General features: G+C 38.1%; 1 protein-coding gene across 1 annotated transcript; it reads right to left on the bottom strand.

The window, feature by feature from the left end:
* Nucleotides 1-498: 498 nt before the first annotated feature.
* LOC116902811 (putative vomeronasal receptor-like protein 4) lies at nt 499-1,401 on the bottom strand. Its single transcript, XM_032905144.1, has one exon. The coding sequence runs from the start codon at nt 1,399-1,401 to the stop codon at nt 499-501; it is 903 nt and encodes a 300-aa protein (XP_032761035.1).
* Between the last annotated feature and the right edge of the window lie 19,412 nt (nt 1,402-20,813).

Below are 20,813 nucleotides of genomic sequence, written 5' to 3'. Positions count from 1 at the left end.
TAACATGTGATTTCCTGAGAGGGTCTACCAGCAGCTGACACAGACAGATGCAGATACCCATATCCAAACTGTGGATGGAGATTGCGGACACTGATAGAAGAATAGGAGAAAGGATTGCAGCCCTGAAGGGGATAGTAACTCCACAGGAAGACAAACAAAGTCAACTAACCTGGACCATTGTGTCTCTCAGAGACTGAACTGCCTAACAAAAACATACATGGACTGGACATGGGCCTACCCTCATATATGTAATGGGCATGCAGCTTCTTCATGTAGGTCCCAAAGAAGTAGAATGTCTGCTATCCCAAAAGCTGTTGCCTGGATGTATGACATGCTCTTCTTTCTGGGCTGCCTCTCTGGGCTCTGTGGGAAAGGAATCCCTTAACCTCACAGAGACCTGAAGTGCAAGGGTAGGGTGATGCCCTCTCAGAGGATAAAGGAAAGTGGCCAATGAGTCATATATAAAGTGAATATGTAAAAACAAAAACAAAAACAAATCTAATGCCATTTTAACTGCAAGGTTTTCAACACATTGATTATTCTCTTATCTGAACTGATTTGTACCAAAGGAGTAACTATAGGATAGGCATTCATCAAAAACTTCTGAATAGTCAGGATGACTGGGTTGTATATCCATAACAGGATGGAGATAGATGAGACGATGAAGTCCACCAAGTACAAGACCACAAAGAAAACCACCAGCAGCAAGATGGTCTGGGTGGCTCTTTTCTCAGGGGATGCGCTCAGGTGGCTGATGCGATGAAGATGCTTGCATTGCCTCTGATGTCTGAACAAGATAATCACCATGTATGCACTTGTGATCAGCATGATTCCTACAAGAAACACATCCCTGGAAGTTGTCACTGTTACAATCATTCCCCTGATGATGTAGTTCATTGGGAAGAGTGAGCAGGATTTAGTGATCTTCATCTGCTTGATCTTACTCACATTGGTAAAACCACCAACATAGAAGATCAGGTTACTACTAAGAGCAAAATTGAAAGACCAAATGTAAAAGAAAGAAGCATTCATCATGTGTTTTCTTAGTTTATGTTTAAACTTCGCCAGCAAAGAGGTACTGGGACTGATAGTGACAGCCTGGAACACACTCAGGAGGCAAGTGATGCAGATAGAGAGGCCTCTCATCACCCTGTTTGTGTATAAAGTTACCTTACATTTGATGTCATTCTCAACATTCAGTGACTCAAATATGTCTGTAAGCATGATATTTCCTCCAGTGAGAATCATCACTATGTGAACAAAGGTCAGTTGACAGGAGATCAGATCAATGAGCTTAGGTCTATGACCTAGGATTATGAAAATATAAAAAACTAGAAGGAACATATTGGCTAGGACTCCAAGCCCAGCTTGAAAATAAAAGACATTCTCTAATGAGAACATAAGTGAAAAGTGTATTCATTTTAAGAGCATAGTGGAAGCATATTTCTTATTCCTGAAAAAAATAGAGAACACATGAAACTTATGACTCACTAGACAGTATATTTATATCATCACTCTATTTTCTATACTAACTCTTGATTAACCTGTCTCTTTAACTTTTTATGTTTCAGTGTGTACATTATGGACTACATGTCTATATACTCTCCATTTATCTCCTGTATTTATAGAATATTACAGATAATAAATGCATTTGCAATCATATTTGTACATAATAAAAATTTTGTCTGATTTATCTGAGTCTTACGGGTTAGAAATACAATACTATTGATATGATTTTCCTCATCTAATATTTAACACCTAAAACAGTACTGAGTAGCACAGAATATTAATCAGAATTTTACAGCTGCACAAAATGTATGTTGGGCTGGGAAAAAAATCACAAAAGCTATTCAAAGAGTCAGGTGATTCTTTCTCATATTCCATATATTTACTATGTTCTATTTTGCAACTGTCCTTGTTTTGACTCATAATTCTAATGGAACCACCATTGTAATTCATGATAATCTCCTTATTTTAATCAGCCGGGGGTCAATATCCATTCATCTTTTTTATGTTTCTTTTTCCATGAAACTACACATCCCCAGACCTAGAACTGGAGACACAGATACAGTTGGAGGCCATTGGAGTGCTTTCAACACTCCATTAATTGTACAACTATTATGAGTATAAGTGGCTATAAAGGGTTTCTCGTTGAATTTCCATGACATTTAAACGCTTTAGGAACCATTTCAAGCTCCAAGCTAGGGCTGTCCCACAGCCCTGAGGACCTAAAATCTGCCTAGAGAGAGCTAGTCTCCCAGGAGTGTTCTCCCTCCCAAGCCCACAGATGAGACTCCACATTAGCTCTACTAACTGCCCAAAGAGGGACCTGTCAGGAGTGCACAGGGCACAGGAACTGAGGAACAATCTGGGACAGAACGCTTTCTGTCTCAGTCTGCACACAGAGCTAAGGCTGTCCCACAGCCCTCCCAACCCAAAACCTGGCCAGAGGGCCTCCCAGGAAGGAGTGCTTGCACTCCTAAGATCATAGGCTTACAGGCTTACAGGTTCACAAGCTCCAGTAAGGGACAGGAAGACCAACTAACATGAGAGATAATCAGATGGAAAGAGGCTAACACAAGAACCTAAGCAACAGAAACCAAGACTACTTGGCTTCATCAGAACCCAATTCTCCTACCACAGCAAGTACCGCACACCCCAGCACACCAGAAAAGCAAGATGTGAATTAAAAATCACGTCCCATGATAATGATAGAGGACTTTAAGACAGAATAAATAACTCCCTAAGGAAATACAGGTAAACAAGTAAAAGTCATTAAAGAAGAAACACGAAAATCCCTTAAAGAGTTATAGAAAAACACAACCAAAGAGGTGAACGAATTGAACAAAACCATTCAGGATCTAAAAATAAAAACGGAAACAATAAAAAAAGCTCAAAGACAGACAAACCTGGAGAAATCAGGAGTGATAGATGCAAGCATCAGCAACAGAATACAAGAGATAGAAGAGAGAAACTCAGAGGCAGAAGATACCATAGAAAACATCAACACAACCTTCAAAGATAATGTAAAATGCAAAAAGCTCCTAGCACAAAACATTCAGTAAACCCAGGACACAATGAGAAGATCAAACCCAAGGTTAATAGGTATAGAAGAGAGTGAAGACTCCCAACTTAAAGGGCCAGTATATATCAACAAAATTATAGAAGAAAATTTCTCTAACCTAAAGAAAAAGATGCCCATAAACATGTGAGAAGCCTAGAGAACTCCAAATAGATTGGACCAGAAAAGAAATTTTGCCCATCATATATTAGTCAAAACACAAAATGCACAAAACAAAGAAAGAATATTAAAAGAGGTAAGGGGAAAAGGTAATGTATAAAGGCAGACCTATCAGAATTACACAATACTTCTCATCAGAGACTATGAAAGCCAGAAGATCCTGAGCAGATGTCATACAGACCCTAAGAGAACACAAATGCCAGCCCAGGCTACTATATCCAGCAAAACTCTCAATTAACATGGAGAAACCAAGATATTCCATGAGAAAACCATATTTACACAATAACATTCTACAAATCCAGCCCTACAAAGGATAATAGATGGAAAACTCCAACACAAGGAGGGAAACTACACCATAGCAAAAGCAAGAAAGAAGTCTTCATTCAACAAACCCAAAAGAAGATAGCCACACAACCATAATTCCACCTCTAACAAAAAAAGAAAGGAAACAACAAATACTATTTTTTTAATATCTCAACATAGGGAACTCAGTTCCCTAATAAAATGACATAGACTAAGACACTGGATATGTAAACAGGACCCAGCATTTTGCTGCCTACAGTACATAAACCTCAGTGACAAAGATAGACACTACCTTAGAGTAAAATGCTGGAAAATATTTTTCAAGCAAATGGTCCCAAGAAACAAGCTGAGTAGCCATTCTAATATTGAATAAAATAAACTTTCAATCAAAAGTTATCAAAAAAGATAAATAAGGAAGGACACTCATATTCATCAAGGTAAAATCTACCGAGATGAACTCTCAATTCTGAACATTTATGCTCCAAATGCAAGTATACTCACATTCATAAAACAAGTTTTGCCAAACCTCAAAGCATGCATTGCAACACACAATAATAATAGGAGACTTCAACAGCCCACTCTCATCAATGGACAGATCATGGAAAAAGAAACTAAAAAAAGACACAGTGAAACTAACAGAAGTTATGAACCAAATGGATTTAACAGATATATATATATATATAGAGAGAGAGAGAGAGAGAGAGAGAGAACATTTCATCCTAAAGCAGAAGAATATACCTTCTTCTCAGCACCCTCACAATAACTTCTCCAAAATTGATCATACAATCAGTCACAAAACAGGCCTCATAAATATGAGAAGATTTAAATAATCCCCTGCATCATATCACCATGGAGTAAGGCTGGTCTTCAATAACAAAAAAAAAAAAAAAAAAAAAAAAACCAACAACAGAAGGTTCATATACACATGAAAGCTGAACAATGTTCTACTCAAAGATAACTTCATCAAGGAAGAAATAAAGAAAGAAATTAAAGACATTTTAGAATTTAATGAAAATGAAGGCACAACATACCCAAACTGAGATAAAATGGAAGCAGTACTAAGAGGCACTCATAGCTCCAAAAAGCAACTGTAGAGAGCATACACTAACAGCTGGACAACATACCTGAAAGCTCTAGAACAAGAAGAAGTAAATATACCCAAGAGGAGTAGAAGGCAGGAAATAATCAAACTTAGAGCTAAAATCAACCAAGTAGAAACAAAAAGAACTATACAAAGAATGAACAAAACCAGGAGCTGGTTCTCTGAGAAAATCAACAAGATAGATAAACCCTTAGCCAGACTAACCAGAAGGCACAGATATACTACCCAAATTAACAAAATCAGAAATGAGAAGTGAGACATAACAACAGAATCTGAGGAAATTCAACAATCATCAGATCCTACTACAAAAACTTTTATTCAACAAAACTGGAAAATGTGGATGAAATGAACTATTTCCTAGACAAATACCAGCCACCGAAGTTAAATTAGGATCAGATAACCATCTAAAAGAAACCCCATTTCAGTATTAAAGAACTAGATCTCAGTTATCAGGAGAAATACTATTTTTCTTTCTTTTTTATTTAGGAGGGAACTAAATCACTAATAGTATATTGTTTTATGACTTTTTCAGATATCTGTAGTTTTTCTTTTACCTAACTATATCTTTCTTTGAATTTATCTCCCTCCCCCTTACTTAAGACCCACTCATTTTCTTATTTCCCTCTCCAGTAAATAGTGTCCTGCTGTGCCCTTTTCCCTTCCTCCTACCTTCTTCTATATTTATCTCTCTCCTCCTCCCAGTAAGCATGGTCCTTTCCATTTCTCTAGTTAGTCCCCTGCTATCCCTGCTATTTCTCTATTGCTCCCCTCTCCAACACCTATCCTGACAATGGTTCCATTGCTTTCTTGATTTCTGTAGTTTCTACAGGCTACACAATCACATCTGAAGATGTCCAGCTAGGAGCCTACAACAAGAGAGAACGATGACAGTAAGACAAGCAGTATTTTCCACACATTATGATAAACACAAACATGCTGAAGATGACCAGATGGTGATACTGCTTGAGAGTTTCTGTAAAAAAGATTCCTTCCCATGCACTGGAAAACTAAGGTCCCAAATGTAATCGTGCATCATCAGCACCCAGACATTCTTTAAAGTTTTCCTCAACTCTCTTACCTTTGGTGCTTACATAGGTTACTTGGCCTGGTTACCAGGATTGGTTTATTATTGAGTTGATTTAATTCAGTACTTCAAATCAGCTTTGTGACAAGGAAATAAAGAACAGCTACACTGACTCATATTCTTGTGAGAATCTTATGACCAATAGTTTTATCAAGCTTACTTACATATTCCACGTATATAGACACATACATCCATGTATACACAAAAATCCTGCAGAAGTTAGTTGAAAAGACCATCCTATAACATTCTCATGAAAATGACATGATAAATCACACATTTTATATTTACATGATTTTTTCTCCTAAAATGTTAAAGTGAAGGAATAGATTCATCTCAATATCCAGAGCCAGACTTTGAATTCTCTCAAATCTCTCAAATTTATTCTCTTTGAAGGAGATTAAATACCTTCATAGTAGCTGCATAGTAATGGTCTGCTCTTTGAAAGCGTGAGGATATGGGTTTGAGAGACATGTTGGTCAAGTGTAGTGTTAGGTAGGATCCATGATCACTCCATCCCAGGACTTGTAGGAAGCCACCACAGGGCTTGTAGAGAAGTCGTGGGACAAAGCTCCGGGGTAGCTCAATCTGAGATGCGGGACTTGGCACAGCTGAAGGTGGCCATCTGGTTATCAGGCTCGCGGGCATGCAGGTGCCACTGGGAGCCACACAAAAGCTGAGAACGGAGTGGGGGTCTGCAGGCTCGATGAAGCCTGGGGCTGAGGAGGAAAGAGGGAGCTCTAGCTGATCGAACGGGGAGAGTCTTCAGCTTGATGGTGGCAGGCTGTGTTTGGCTTGGTGGTAGCCATGGTTCGCAGCACAGAGAGGCCTTCTACAGGATACTAGATGGCAGCTCTGTAGGCAAAGGCCTTCTCCATGGTTGCCCATAGCAGATCCCAATGAGAAGAAGTAGTCCACAGAAAGTGGATGCATTAAACCGTACACCATTTCTCATGGTGAGTCTGAGATTAAATACATTTATCTGGGAGGAGTGTCTGGGAAGGAAAGGTTATTGGCAAAACCTCCAGCATTTAGGTTCTTTATTATAATGGAGATCTTTCTTGAGCCTATTTGACCTGTGATCACCTCCTCTACCTGTAGAGGGGATTGGCACATTGCCTTTATATGACCGATGGCCACAAATCTATGGAGAGCTGAGGCTAGTGATAGGTGCCTGGGAATCAGGCAAAATACCTACTGTCCCTTCAGGCTCACTAAGGTTTCAAGCCTTAGCTCAACTGGGAACCAGGATGCCTTTCACTGTCCTATAGTTAAGAGCACTTTTATCTCTTACAAAGGACCTCTATTAGCTCCTCAGCAATGACTTGGTGGCGCATGACTATCTCTACCTGTAGTTCCAGAATATGCATTGCCCTCTCTGGCATGTCATACAGTGTTACACAGACACATATGCAAGCAAAACATTCATTAATATATGTAAAATAAAATAAATAATTCCAAAATAAAAGCCCTGGATAACAAAATTCAAGACTTGGTCTCCCAATGGAAAAAAATCACTAGCCTTATTTGAATTTCAAAATTGTAAATGCACAAACCATGTATGTATAAAATTTTTTATTATTTGTTTATAAAAATTTATTATAATAAAACATGTACTATATTTGTGTATAATTGTATATAACTTGTATATATGTATATAATTGTATGATAATATAAAGTAAGAAATAGTGATCTAACTTTTTTCTTTAGGTACACTCTTTAAACGCTCTAGCTCATCCAATATTTGTAAATATTTATCACATACAGAAAATGAAACATCTCAAAATGATCAAATGGAATTTTTCTCTTGAGTTCATAGAAGCTAATACTAAACCAGAAAAGACCATAGTTACCACAAGTACAGAGCAGTGATCATATGATACACTGAGAAAAGTTAATTTCTTTTATTTGAAAAATTACAGTTCTGGGGTCTTTCGCATTAGTTTAAAATATAATATTTAGTTGTAAGTACTAAACCCCAAAGTGTGTCAATAAAGCTTAATAAAAATGAGAAGACATCACTACTAAATTGAACCAGACCAAAAGAGTAAGCAGTATCCAAGTGGCTGTCTGACGAGCTGTGTAATCAGAGACTAAAGGTTGCTTTCTGTATTTTTTAAAGAAAAATCATTTTAGTCATGCATTATGACAGTATTTGATTTTAAACTTCTTTTATGATTTATGCGTTCTTCTTTGTGGAGATTAATAATCTAAGTATCATACAAATATACTAGGTGAAAAGTAACATTTTCATTTTTAGTTTTGCCATATTTAGCGAGTAATGACCTAAAAGCAATATAAATACTCAGAACATAAACTGAGTATGTGACTTAAGGTGACAAGCATAGTGTTGCCTGATAGTCCACTGCTAGCATGAATGAGTCTTTAGGAATCTTGGGACCTTAGCCACCTAAGCCAGTTCCCTAGAATCTTTGCAAAGTATATAATGACTGCAGAACTAAATACTGGTCAGTATTTAGTATTAATTCAGAGCTATTATCTGATGCTCTTAAGGGATGAACTGTTCTTTGGAAATCGAGTTTATGGTGGTGTAACTGGAAGCACACAGATGCTGACGAGTATTATCATCCCACAGTTACCAGCCAGTTTCCTGAGATGAAGCAGAATAGCAGAAGTGTCACTGCAGAGACTGTGGGAAAGCAATCATACCCAGAGTTTCATAACAGGTGGCATGGCATAAGTTTTGGAAAGATATGAAGATGTGGTCTGGAAGTGTGTGTATGTGTGTGCACGTGTGCATGTGCATGTATAATTATTGGATTACTGGGGCTATGAATAAAGCAGTGACATACTGTGGGCCAGGGCCACTAGCTTGAATACCTTTACATCAACTGAGTTAAAAACTGAGATTTATGTAAAATATGTTTGTACAAGGAAATAAACTTTTAAAAATGGAAGATGTGTTTTCCATTGATTTCATAAAATCCATGGGCCCTGACTACATTACTGTTGCAGTCTTTTAGTGTTATTTATTCAAAACAAACTGAAAATTCATTAATTATTGCAAACACAATGATAAACTCAAGTTTTATCATTTGGTGTTTGTGGTGTTGATACTTTGTGGTCAGTGACTTAATGTCATTAACTGGCATAATTTTGTTCCATTTCTTAAAAATTAACAATTTCATCATTCTATATTTTCTGTTTTTAGTTTAATTTTGTTATATTTCTGTGTGTATGTGTGTCTGTGTATGTGTGAGTGTTTGTGTGTGTATGTGTGTGTGTGTGTGTCTGTGAGAGAGAGAGAGAGAGAGAGAGAGAGAGAGAGAGAGAGAGTTAGTTAGTTTAAGAAAAAGAGGGAAAGATCTCATAACCTGTATTTCAAACTGACTTCAATCAAACCTACAACACTTGCACCTTAGCCTTGAAAGTGGTAGGACACATGGTAGGATGGATAGTTGGTAAGATGGATAGATGCTAATATGGATAGATGCTAAGATGGATAGGTGCTAAGATGGATAGATGCTAAGATAGGTAAATGCTATGATATGGAGAGAGTTCAATAGTATAATATAAAGCAAAGCCATGTGTTGGTTTAAAACTAAAAAGAGTGTGCCCACGTTTTTGTTGTTCCTTCCTCCCGTTTTTCTTCTGTCTTTTACATTTAAAACAGTGCCAGATTCTGAAACCAACCCTCCTTAACCAGCCTTGTGCACACATTGTGCTGTTGCTCCCCTCTGAGGCAGGAACATGGGAGGAGGAGGATGTCTTTCTGTCTTTGGCTAGAACACTGCTTTATAACATCTGAATGAATCAGTCTGTCCTGGGTTTATCTGCCTACTCCATAGCCCTCCTGCTCCCCTCAACAGGAGGTAGCTCTCCTGTCTGATTGTGCTCCCTGCACTGCATTGCAGTGGTTTCCAATTGCCTGGTGAATTTTGCCTTAGTTCTATGGTACTTTAACTTCCAGGACTTTGAAAAACTTGGACAATGATGGCTGGAAAGATGGTGCATTGTTTAAAGCATTGACTGCTCTTTCAAAGAGGTTCAATTCTCAACACCCAGAAGGTGGCTCATTAAATGTCTGTAACTCAAGTTCCAATGGACCCAACCCCTTCACCCAAACAGACATGCAGGACAAACACTATGCACACTAAGTTAAAAAAAAAAAACAACTGGACAATGGTAGATTTTTTAAGCCATAATTCCTTATGGTACAATTTTTGTGTTGGCAGCTACTATACGGTTACACTGTTCACTGAGTAAAATGGACTTACCAGCAGCCACTTAGCTAGGGGTTCTTTTTTTTTTATTATTATTATTAACTTGAGTATTTCTTGTATACATTTCCAGTGTTATTCCTTTTCCCGGTTTCCAGGCAAACATCCCCCTCCCCACTCCCCTTCTTTATGGGTATTCCCCTCCCCATCCTCCCCCACTTTAGCCCTCCCCCCAACAATCTAGTTCACTGGGGGTTCAGTCTTAGCAGGACCCAGGGCTTCCCCTTCCACTGGTGCTCTTACTAGGATATTCATTGCTACCTATGAGGTCAGAGCCCAGGGTCAGTCCATGTATAGTCTTTAGGTAGTGGCTTAGTCCCTGGAAGCTCTGGTTGCTTGGCATTGTTGTACATATGGGGTCTCGAGCCCCTTCAAGCTCTTCCAGTTCTTTCTCTGATTCCTTCAATGGGGGTCCAATTCTCAGTTCAGTGGTTTGCTGTTGGCATTCGCCTCTGTATTTGCTGTATTCTGGCTGTGTCTCTCAGGAGCTATCTACATCCGGCTCCTGTCGGCCTGCCCTTCTTTGCTTCATCCATCTTGTCTAATTGGATGGCTATATATGTATGGGTCACATGTGGGGCAGGCTCTGAATGGGTGTTCCTTCTGTGTCTGTTTTAATCTTTGCCTCTCTATTCCCTGCCAAGGGTATTCTTGTTCCCCTTTTAAAGAAGGAGTGAAGCATTCACATTTTGATCATCCGTCTTGAGTTTCATTTGTTCTAGGCATCTAGGGTAATTCAAGCATTTGGGCTAATAGCCACTTATCAATGAGTGCATACCATGTGTGTTTTTTCTGTGATTGGGTTACCTCACTCAGGATGATATTTTCCAGTTCCGACCATTTGCCTACGAATTTCTTAAAGTCATTGTTTTTGATAGCTGAGTAATATTCCATTGTGTAGATGTACCACATTTTCTGCATCCATTCCTCTGTTAAAGGGCATCTGGGTTCTTTCCAGCTTCTGGCTATTATAAATAAGGCTGCGATGAACATAGTGGAGCACGTGTCTTTTTTATATGTTGGGGCATCTTTTGGGTATATGCCCAAGAGAGGTATAGCTGGATCCTCAGGCAGTTCAATGTCCAATTTTCTGAGGAACCTCCAGACTGATTTCCAGAATGGTTGTACCAGTCTGCAACCCCACCAATAATGGAGGAGTGTTCTTCTTCCTCCACATCCTCACCAGCATTTGCTGTCACCTGAGTTTTTGATCTTAGCCATTCTCACTGGTGTGAGGTGAAATCTCAGGGTTGTTTTGATTTGCATTTCCCTTATGACTAAAAATGTTGAACATTTCCTTAGGTGTTTCTCAGCCATTCGGCATTCCTCAGCTGTGAATTCTTTGTTTAGCTCTGAACCCCATTTTTAATAGGGTTATTTGTCTCCCTGCGGTCTAACTTCTTGAGTTCTTTGTATATTTTGGATATAAGGCCTCTATCTGTTGTAGGATTGGTAAAGATCTTTTCCCAATCTGTTGGGGTTCTTTTATCCTTGGCCTGCAGAGCTGCAATTAACACAGCTGTCACTGGAGATCTGCAGGTCTCTGTTCTCCATGACTTGCAGCAAAGGCACAGGCACAGTCCTGGTGGTGAGGTTTCCTGTTTTTACTTTTAGCTTCTCTCTGAGCCCCAAGATGATGCTAGATGTAGCTTCTCAGACATGATGCCTTTACCTCAGGATCAAAAACAATGCAGGCCCTGAGAGACCAGTTCTACTCCACCTTGGAACCGGCCTCCATCTTACAAAAAAAAAAAAGAAAGAAAGGAAGGAAGAGAGAGAGAGAGAGAGAGAGAGAGAGAAGAAAGAAAGAAAGAAAGAAAGAGAAGAAGAAAGAAAGAAAGAAAGAAAGAAAGAAAGAAAGAAAGAAAGAAAGAAAGAAAGAAAGAAAGGAAGGAAGGAAGGAAGAAAGGAAGGAAGGAAGAAAGGAAGAAAGAGAGAGAACTTGACCTGCAGCTGAACCCAAGCTATACCCAAGGACCAGAAAGGACCCCACAGCTTGTCCTTAGCCAAAGTTACTCCCTAGTTACTTCCTATCAACAGTTAATCTAAGATAAATCTGATTGTTTCAAATGTACTTCCAGACCATTTGTGGTTATATAAGGTCTCGATTCAGAGCACCTAACTGTTAGCTTATACTCATTCTATTAGATGCTTGCCAGACGAAATTACCTCTCCTCACCCGCTCTCTTGCTCCTATTTTCTTTTAAAAACTTGTTCTGCTAAGGGTTTCTCCTCCACCTTTATCTTCCTATCCTGCTATATTAGGGCTGGGTTGAAGGAGAGTCCAAGCCCAAGGTTGTAATAAAGAGATCCAAACCTTTTACATCAGAAATGACACCTTGGTGGTGTTTTGGGGCTCAAAAATGCATCCTGGCAACAGACTGGAGAATGTAGGTCCTACAAGTATGTGTCCAATCATGATACCAGATTTCCTCTGCACTTTATGGGAGCCATCCCCACTTAGTATGGAGCCCTGAAATGCTGCCAGCCTGAGTATGAGCTGCTGAGCATCTTTAGCATTGATGCTATTTCCTCCTGAGGTCAGTGAGAGTTCTGACAAAAAAGGAAATGCCAGTCTATTAGTCTTCCTGATTTTACTTTCAGTTTTGATGCAGGGCTTTGATAGGCTTTGGAGCACATGAGGCAGCAGTAATTTTTCTGAAGCAACTGCACTGAAATTCAAATGAGTTTCCTCATCAGAGTATATCAAATAAGCACTCTGTAAAGTTGTTCTGGATGGCTATAAGCCAGTGTGGTATGGGCTGATTATATAACAGCATTCTGTGTTGGTCAGCATCAAAAATACTTTGTGACTATACATGGACTGACCCTGAGCTCCAACCTCATAGGTAGCAATGAATAGCCTAGTAAGAGCGCCAGTGGAAGGGGAAGCCCTTGGTCCTGCTAAGACTGAACCCCCAGTGAACATGATTGTTGGGGGGAGGGTGGTAATGGGGGAAAGATGGGGAGGGGAACACCCATACAGAAGGGGAGGGGGAAGGGTTAGGGGGATGTTGGCTGTGAAACCGGGAAGGGGAATAACAATCGAAATGTAAATAAGAAATACTTAAGTTAATAAAGATGGGGAAAAAAACTCACTGAAAAAAAATACTTTGTATTCGATAATCTTGGTTACCGTCTGAAATAACTTAAAATATTCCTCACATAAAAAACATTTATGGTAGATACAGAGTGCTTTATCATTTTTTCTAAGTCATTAACTGTTCTTTTAAAAAAGGGTATTTTTATCTACTTTTGTAACTTCATCAGAATAAACTGTATTGAAAGCAAAAAATGAGAAGAAAGAAATAAGGAAAATCTCAGGATCATAAGTGTGATAGGTGCATGCCGCCATACCTGTATTCGTTTTCCATTTAAATCTTATGTACAATAGTAAAAGATTCTCCAGAAAAATAATAATGGTGTTTGTGAGATTCATCACCTACTCGTAAATTTACACTGCATTTCATTGTGAATAAACAATTGTATTTGTAACTATTGAAGGATAACTTAGGGATATTTACTTTAAATAATTCATACTATTTAAGAATTGTAAATATTTTTTCACTGCTATTGAAAAACTTACTGAATATTATATCAGTAGCAATGTAACAAGATTCAATTTAGAAAACAGGAAATATTAAAATTGAATTTATTTTAATTGAAACACTCAAATATCTACAGCAAATTATTAAGTTTATATTTTATAAGGATAATATGACATATATTTAATTAAATAAGTGAGGTGAGATTTACAGATACTTTTGAAATACCCAGAAAATATTATATTGTTATTATATTATTATTATTAAATAATTATATAAATATTATTATATAATTATATAAATATTATAAATTATTACAGTAGAATAACAAATCTGTCTAATTTTAAATAAACATATTATATAATGTTATCCATGTCTTAGGTTTTCCCAGGCCATGGGTTGAAACATTCCTGAGAATTATTAGGCATATGCAAACTTAACAAACCAGAAAATTACTGATAAACTCTAAATTAGTTAATATTTCTTGTACATTCCTACCTTATGCTTTATATAATTAAGCACATACAGGCAGTTAACTTGAGAAAAGAAAAAAATGCAAATTACAACCTAAATGTAACTGGATACTGTAAATGCGCTCATGCATACCAGCAAATGTGGGTTACTGTTTTTCACCCTCTAAGGTATTTCATTGTCTTATTACAGGAGTGGAAAACCAACAGAGTTGGCAATGCCTAGATGGAACCATGATCTTAGAATTATTAGACTACACACTCAGGAGAACCCTATGTCATATATAGCTGCTTAAAATGTTGCATTGGGAGCTATTTTTAACATGCACATGAATGCACATTCATTGTAAAAAGTGATGATTTCATGGCATGTTCACTCAATACATAATACCCATTGATCACTTTACCCTATTAGCCATTTCTGTCTCTCCGTCATTCTGCTAGGCACCTGTCCTTATTCCAATAGCCTCCTTCTTGTGTCATGCATATAATCAGAGGTCAAAGTAAGTGAAATCTATGTTCCTTTATATATTATTAAACTGATACCATTATGTCTACATGCATCTGTTGAATGATTACTATATTGTAGATCACAAAAATAATATTCTAAGCAGCAAATTTTTAATAATTTAGTAAAGAAAAATCCTGCTTCATTCTAACACATACTTAAAGCTCACTATAATGAAGAAAAAAAGAAACACTCACCAGGCCATGCCTTTGACAAGTATTCCTGTAGCATGAGGCCCCCAAACTAGTTATAAGGAAATAATATAATCAGCTCATCTCCCTATAGTCCCATAATTATCATGTCATCTGGAGAAGGCAATTCTGATATTCACATTATCAGAATATTAAAAAGTGCTACCTCCAAGTAGAAAAGTGAACTTTCCTAGTTCCAGAAGAGCAGGGGATTAGGAACAGCTGGACTCTGGGTTTCCCATGTGTGAGCTATTCTCTATAGGCCATATCTGTCTGTGTGGATTAACTGATCCCAGTCCTAAACAAAACAAATGTAACATTAATAATAATAACCCAATTAACAGAAGTAGAAGAGCATTTTAGATTACACATGGTATCATTCCTGCTTCTCAAATCTCAATGGTATCCTCCATACTTACTTGACAGAAGTTTCAGGGTTTCACCTAGAAATTAATAGCACCTTTGTTAAAATTAGGAAAATGTGACCTCCTCCAAATACACTTAGGAAAAGTAATCTTTCTTACAAAACACACAGAAGTGAGGTAATTGTTTTATCAGGAAAAACTGGGCTGTACAGCTGGAACATAGCTCAGTTGATAGACACCATGCCTAGAAAGTATTGTGTATGTAAAACACCATGAAATATGTCAAACCTTCAAGTTATAGGCACAGGTGAGGGAGAGTAATCTCAAATAGACAATCTTCAATAAGATCATAAAAGAAAACAACCCAAAAACATACCCATAAACCTCAAGAATCACAAAGAACACACAGAAAAGGGCAGAATCAAAAATTTTCACGTATCTTATACGTAAAACACTGAGTATGCAGAACTAAAAACTGCATTAAATGCTCTAAGAGAAAAACTTCAAATGAAAAATAAAGAAAATACATTAAATGGAAAAATGAATTTCCTTGATTACAGGGAGTGGAGCAGCTGACTTCTCAAGGTAAACTTTCGAAGGCAGAAGAGCCTGCTCAATATATCCCAAGTGCTAAATGACACTAATCTTAAAACAATATACCCCATAAAATTAATGCTGTGATTGAAGGAAGAAGACCCAATTTACTGAGGTTTCAGTAGCAGATAGAGATCTTGTTTGGAGCTTTAACAGTTCCCTAAATGTGAATCACAAGGAGAGCCCTTGGAATTTGGGGCCCAAACCGTCATCAGCAAGTGGTCTGTCAGTAGTCAGTCCCCCTTTGAGAGACTGCTCTGTACCTGTTACTGAATCTTAGGAGAAACCAAAAATTTGTCAGTGGGCCACCAGATTACCATGTGATTCTAGGATTTGTTTAAGATTGGTTTTATGTGACCAACCAAGTTACTAATCGAATGTGAACAGTATCCATCAGTCATCAATTTCATGTAGTAATTATGCCTATTGGCCTGAGCAGTTTCTGAGAGTTAAACACATAATGAAAAATGCCTATGGCTCTACTCCTATTACACAGGCTTTGGTCAATATGCATACTAAGGTTTTTACATGGTGGGATCTATGATCAGATAACTGAAGAAAATAAGATTAGGGCCTGGTTTACTGAGGGTTCTGCACAATATGCAGATTTTACCCAGAAGTATGCACATATTGTATTACAAATTATTTCTGGGACAACCATGAAAGACATAGTGAAGAAACTTATATAGAACTTCGTGTATTATAAATATGTTTGACATGGATTAGATGTGGACAGATGTGCAATTACTGATTCATAGGCTGTAGCCAATAGATTGGTGGGAAACAACTTAGGACATACTGAAAATATATTTCTTGTACATGCTTCCTTTTCCACTGACTAGCATACTTCTTGCACAGGTCAATTGCTAATGGAGGTTATATGTGAATTTAGAATGAATCATTTCTTCAGTGTATAGCATATGAATGATTCAACCTGACTGAATTAGTATCTTTTTTTTTAATTACCTTGAGTATTTCTTATATACATTCCGAGTGTTATTCCCTTTTCCGGTTTCCGGGCAAACATCCCCCTAATCCCTCCCCCTCCCGTTCTTTATGGGTGTTCCCCTCCCCATCCTCCCCCCATTGCCGCCCTCCCCCCCAACAATCACGTTCACTGGGGGTTCAGGCTTAGCAGGACCAAGGGCTTCCCTTCCACTGGTGATTTTACTAGGATATACATTGCTACCTATGAGGTCAGAGTCCAGGGTCAGTCCATGTATAGTCTTTAGGTAGTGGCTTAGTCCCTGGAAGCTCTGGTTGCTTGGAATTGTTCATAAGGGGTCTCGAGCCCCTTCAAGCTCTTCCAGTTCTTTCTCTGATTCCTTCAACGGGGGTCCTATTCTCAGTTCAGTGGTTTGCTGTTGGCATTCGCTTATGATTTTGCTGTATTCTGGCTGTGTCTCTCAGGAGAGATCTACATCTGGTTCCTGTCACCTGGTACTTCTTTGCTTCATCCATCTTATCTACTTTGGTGGCTGTCTATTTATGTGCCACATGTGGAACAGGATCTGAATGGGCACTCCTTCAGCCTCTGTTCTAAACTTTGCCTCCCTATACCCTACTATGTGTATTCTTTTAAAGAAGGAGTGAAGCATCTGCATTTTGGTCATCCTTCTTGATAAACATAAATAAACAAGTAGAAGCCTATAGAGAAGAATCACAAAAATCCCTGAAAGAATTCCAGGAAAACACAAACAGGTGAAGGAATTAAAAATGGAAATAGAAGCAATAAAGAAAGAACAAAGGGAAACACCCTGGATATAGAAAACCAAAGGAAGTAACAAGGAACTGCACATATAAGCATCACCAACAGAATACAAGAGATAGAAGAGAGAATCTCCAGAATAGAAGATTCTATAGAAATCATCGACACAACTGTCAAAATAATGTAAAACGGAAAAATTTACAGGACCAAAACATACAGGAAATCCAAGACTCAATGAGAAGATCAAACCTAAGGATAAGAGGTATAGAAGAGAGTGAAGATTCCCAGCTCAAAGGACCAGTAAATATCTTCAACAAAATCATAGAAGAAAACTTCCCTAACCTAAAGAAAGAGATGCCCATAAACATACAAGAAGCCTACAGCACTCCAAATAGATTGGACCAGAAAAGAAACTCCTCCTGTCACATAATAGTCAAATCATCAAATGCACAAAACAAAGAAAGAATATTAAAAGCAGTAAGGGAAAAAGGTCAAGTAACATATAAAGGCAGACCTATCAGAATTACACCAGACTTCTCACCATAGACTATGAAAGCCGGTAGATACAGGCAGATATCTTACGACCCTAAGAGAACACAAATACCAGCCCAGATATAGTTATCGAGCAAAATTCTCAATTAACATAGATGGGGAAACCAAGATATTCCATGACAAAACCAAATTTACACAATATCTTTATACAAATCCAGCCCTACAAAGGATAATAAATGGCAAAGTCCAACATAAAGAGGCAAGCTACACCCTAGAAAAAGCAAGAAACTAATTGTCTTGGCAACAAAACAAAGAGAAGAAAAGCACACAAGCATAATCTCACATCCAAACAAGAATATTACAGTAAGCAAAAATCCCTATTCCTTAATATCTCTCACCACCAATGGACTCAATTCTCCAATAAAAAGACAGATATTTACAAACTGGATGTGCAATGAGGACCCAACATTTTTCTCTCTACAGGAAACACAACTCAGAGACAAAGACAGACACTACCTCAGAGTGAAAGGCTAGAAAACAACTTTTCAAGCAAATGGATGGAAGAAGCAAGCTGGAGTAGCCATTCTAATATCAAATAAAATCAATTTTCATCGAAAAGTTATCAAAAAAGATAAGGTGGACTGACCCTGGACTCTGACGTCATAGGTAGCAATGAATATCCTAGTAAGAGCACCAGTGGAAGGGGAACCCCTGGGTCCTGCTAAGACTGAACCCCCAGTGAAGTAGATTGTTGGGGGGAGGGCGGCAATGGAGGGAGGATGGGGAGGGGAACACCCATAAAGAAGGGGAGGGGGGAGGGGGATGTTTGCCCGGAAACCGGGAAAGTGAATAACACTCGAAATGTATATAAGAAATACTCAAATTAATAAAAAAAAAAAAGATAAGGAAGGACACTTCATACTCATTAAAGGAAAAACCCACCAAGATGAACTCTCAATCTTAAATATCTATGCTCCAAATACAAGGGCACCTACATACATTAAAAAAAAAAAAACTTTACTAAAACTCAAAGCACACATTGCACCTCACACAATAATGTATCCCAAAATATCACATTTTGCTGCCGATATGATTGTATACTAAAATGATCCAAAAAGTTCCTCCAGTGAACTAGTAAACTTGATAAACACATTCAGCAAAGTGGCTTGGTATAAAATTAACTCAAATAAATCAGTAGCCTACACAAAATAGAAAGACGCTGAGAAAAACATTAGGGAAATGACACCCTTAACAATAGTCCCAAATAATATAAAATATGTCAGTGTGACTTTAACCAAGCAAGTGAAATATTTGTATGATAAGAACTTCAAGCCTCTGAAGAAAGAAATTGAAGTAGACATCAGAAGATGGAAAGATCTCCCAGGCTCAGGGATTGGCAGGATTAATATAGTAAAAATGGTCATTTTACCAAAAGCGATCTACAGATTCAATGCAATCCCCATCAAAATACCAATCCAATTCTTCAGAGAGTTAGACAAAACAATTTCCAAATTCCTCTGGAATAACAAAAAACCAGGATAGCTAAAAACTATCTTCAACAATAAAAGGAATTCCGGGGGAATAACTATCCCTGAACTCAAGCAGTATTACAGAGCAATAGTGATAAAAACTGTATGGTATTGGTACAGAGACAAACAGATAAAACAGTGGAATAGAATTGAAGACCCAGAAATGAACCCACACACCTATGGGTACTTGATTTTTGACAAAGGAGCCAAAACCATCCAATGGAAAAAAGATAGCATTTTCAGTACATGCTGCTGGTTCAACTGGGGTGAGCATGTACAAGAATGCAGATCGATCCATGCTTATCACCCTGTACAAAGCTTAAGTTCAAGTGGATCAAGACCTCCACATCAAACCAGATACACTCAAACTAATAGAAGAAAAAGTGGGGAAGCATCTGGAACACATGGGTACTGAACAAAATTTCCTGAACAAAACATCCATGGCCTATGCTCTATGATCAAGAATCAACAAATGGGATCTCATAAAACTGCAAAGCTTCTGTAAGGCAAAGGACACTGTTGTTAGGACAAAATGAAAACCAACAGATTGGGAAAAGATCTTTACCAATCCTACAACTGATAGAGTGCTTATATCCAAAATATGCAAATAATTAAGAAGTTAGACCGCAGGGAGACAAATAACCCTATTAAAAAATGGGGTTCAGAGCTAAACAAAGAATTCACAGCTGAGGAATGACGAATGGCTGAGAAGCACCTAAAGAAATGTTCAACATCTTTAGTAATATGGGAAATGCAAATCAAAACAACCCTAAGATTTCACCTAACACCAGTGAGAATAGCTAAGATCAAAAACTCAGGTGACAGCAGATGCTGGTGAGGATGTTGAGAAAGAGAAACACTCCTCCATTGTTGGTGGGATTGCAGACTGGTACAACCATTCTGGAAATCAGTCTGGAGGTTCCTCAGAAAATTGGACATTGAACTGCCTGAGGATCCAGCTATACCTCTCTTGGGCATATACCCAAAAGATGCCCCAACATATAAAAAAGACACGTGCTCCACTATGTTCATCGCAACCTTATTTATAATAGCCAGAAGCTGGAAAGAACCCAGATGCCCTTCAACAGAGGAATGGATACAGAAAATGTGGTACATCTACACAATGGAATATTACTCAGCTATCAAAAACAATGACTTTATGAAATTCGTAGGCAAATGGTTGGACCTGGAAAATATCATCCTGAGTGAGCTAACCCAATCACAGAAAGACATACATGGTATGCACTCATTGATAAGTGGCTATTAGCCCTAATGCTTGAATTACCCTAGATGCCTAGAACAAATGAAACTCAAGATGGATGATCAAAGTGTGAATGCTTGGGGCTGGGGATTTAGCTCAGTGGTAGAGCACTTACCGAGGAAGCGCAAGGTCCTGGGTTCGGTCCCCAGCTGGGAAAAAAGAACCAAAAAAAAAAAAAATGT

The sequence above is a fragment of the Rattus rattus genome, chromosome 6 (genome assembly GCF_011064425.1).
Source record: "Rattus rattus isolate New Zealand chromosome 6, Rrattus_CSIRO_v1, whole genome shotgun sequence".
Classification (NCBI taxonomy): domain Eukaryota; kingdom Metazoa; phylum Chordata; class Mammalia; order Rodentia; family Muridae; genus Rattus; species Rattus rattus.
Note: the sequence above shows the minus strand (reverse complement) of the source record. Positions and strands in the feature narration are given on the sequence as shown.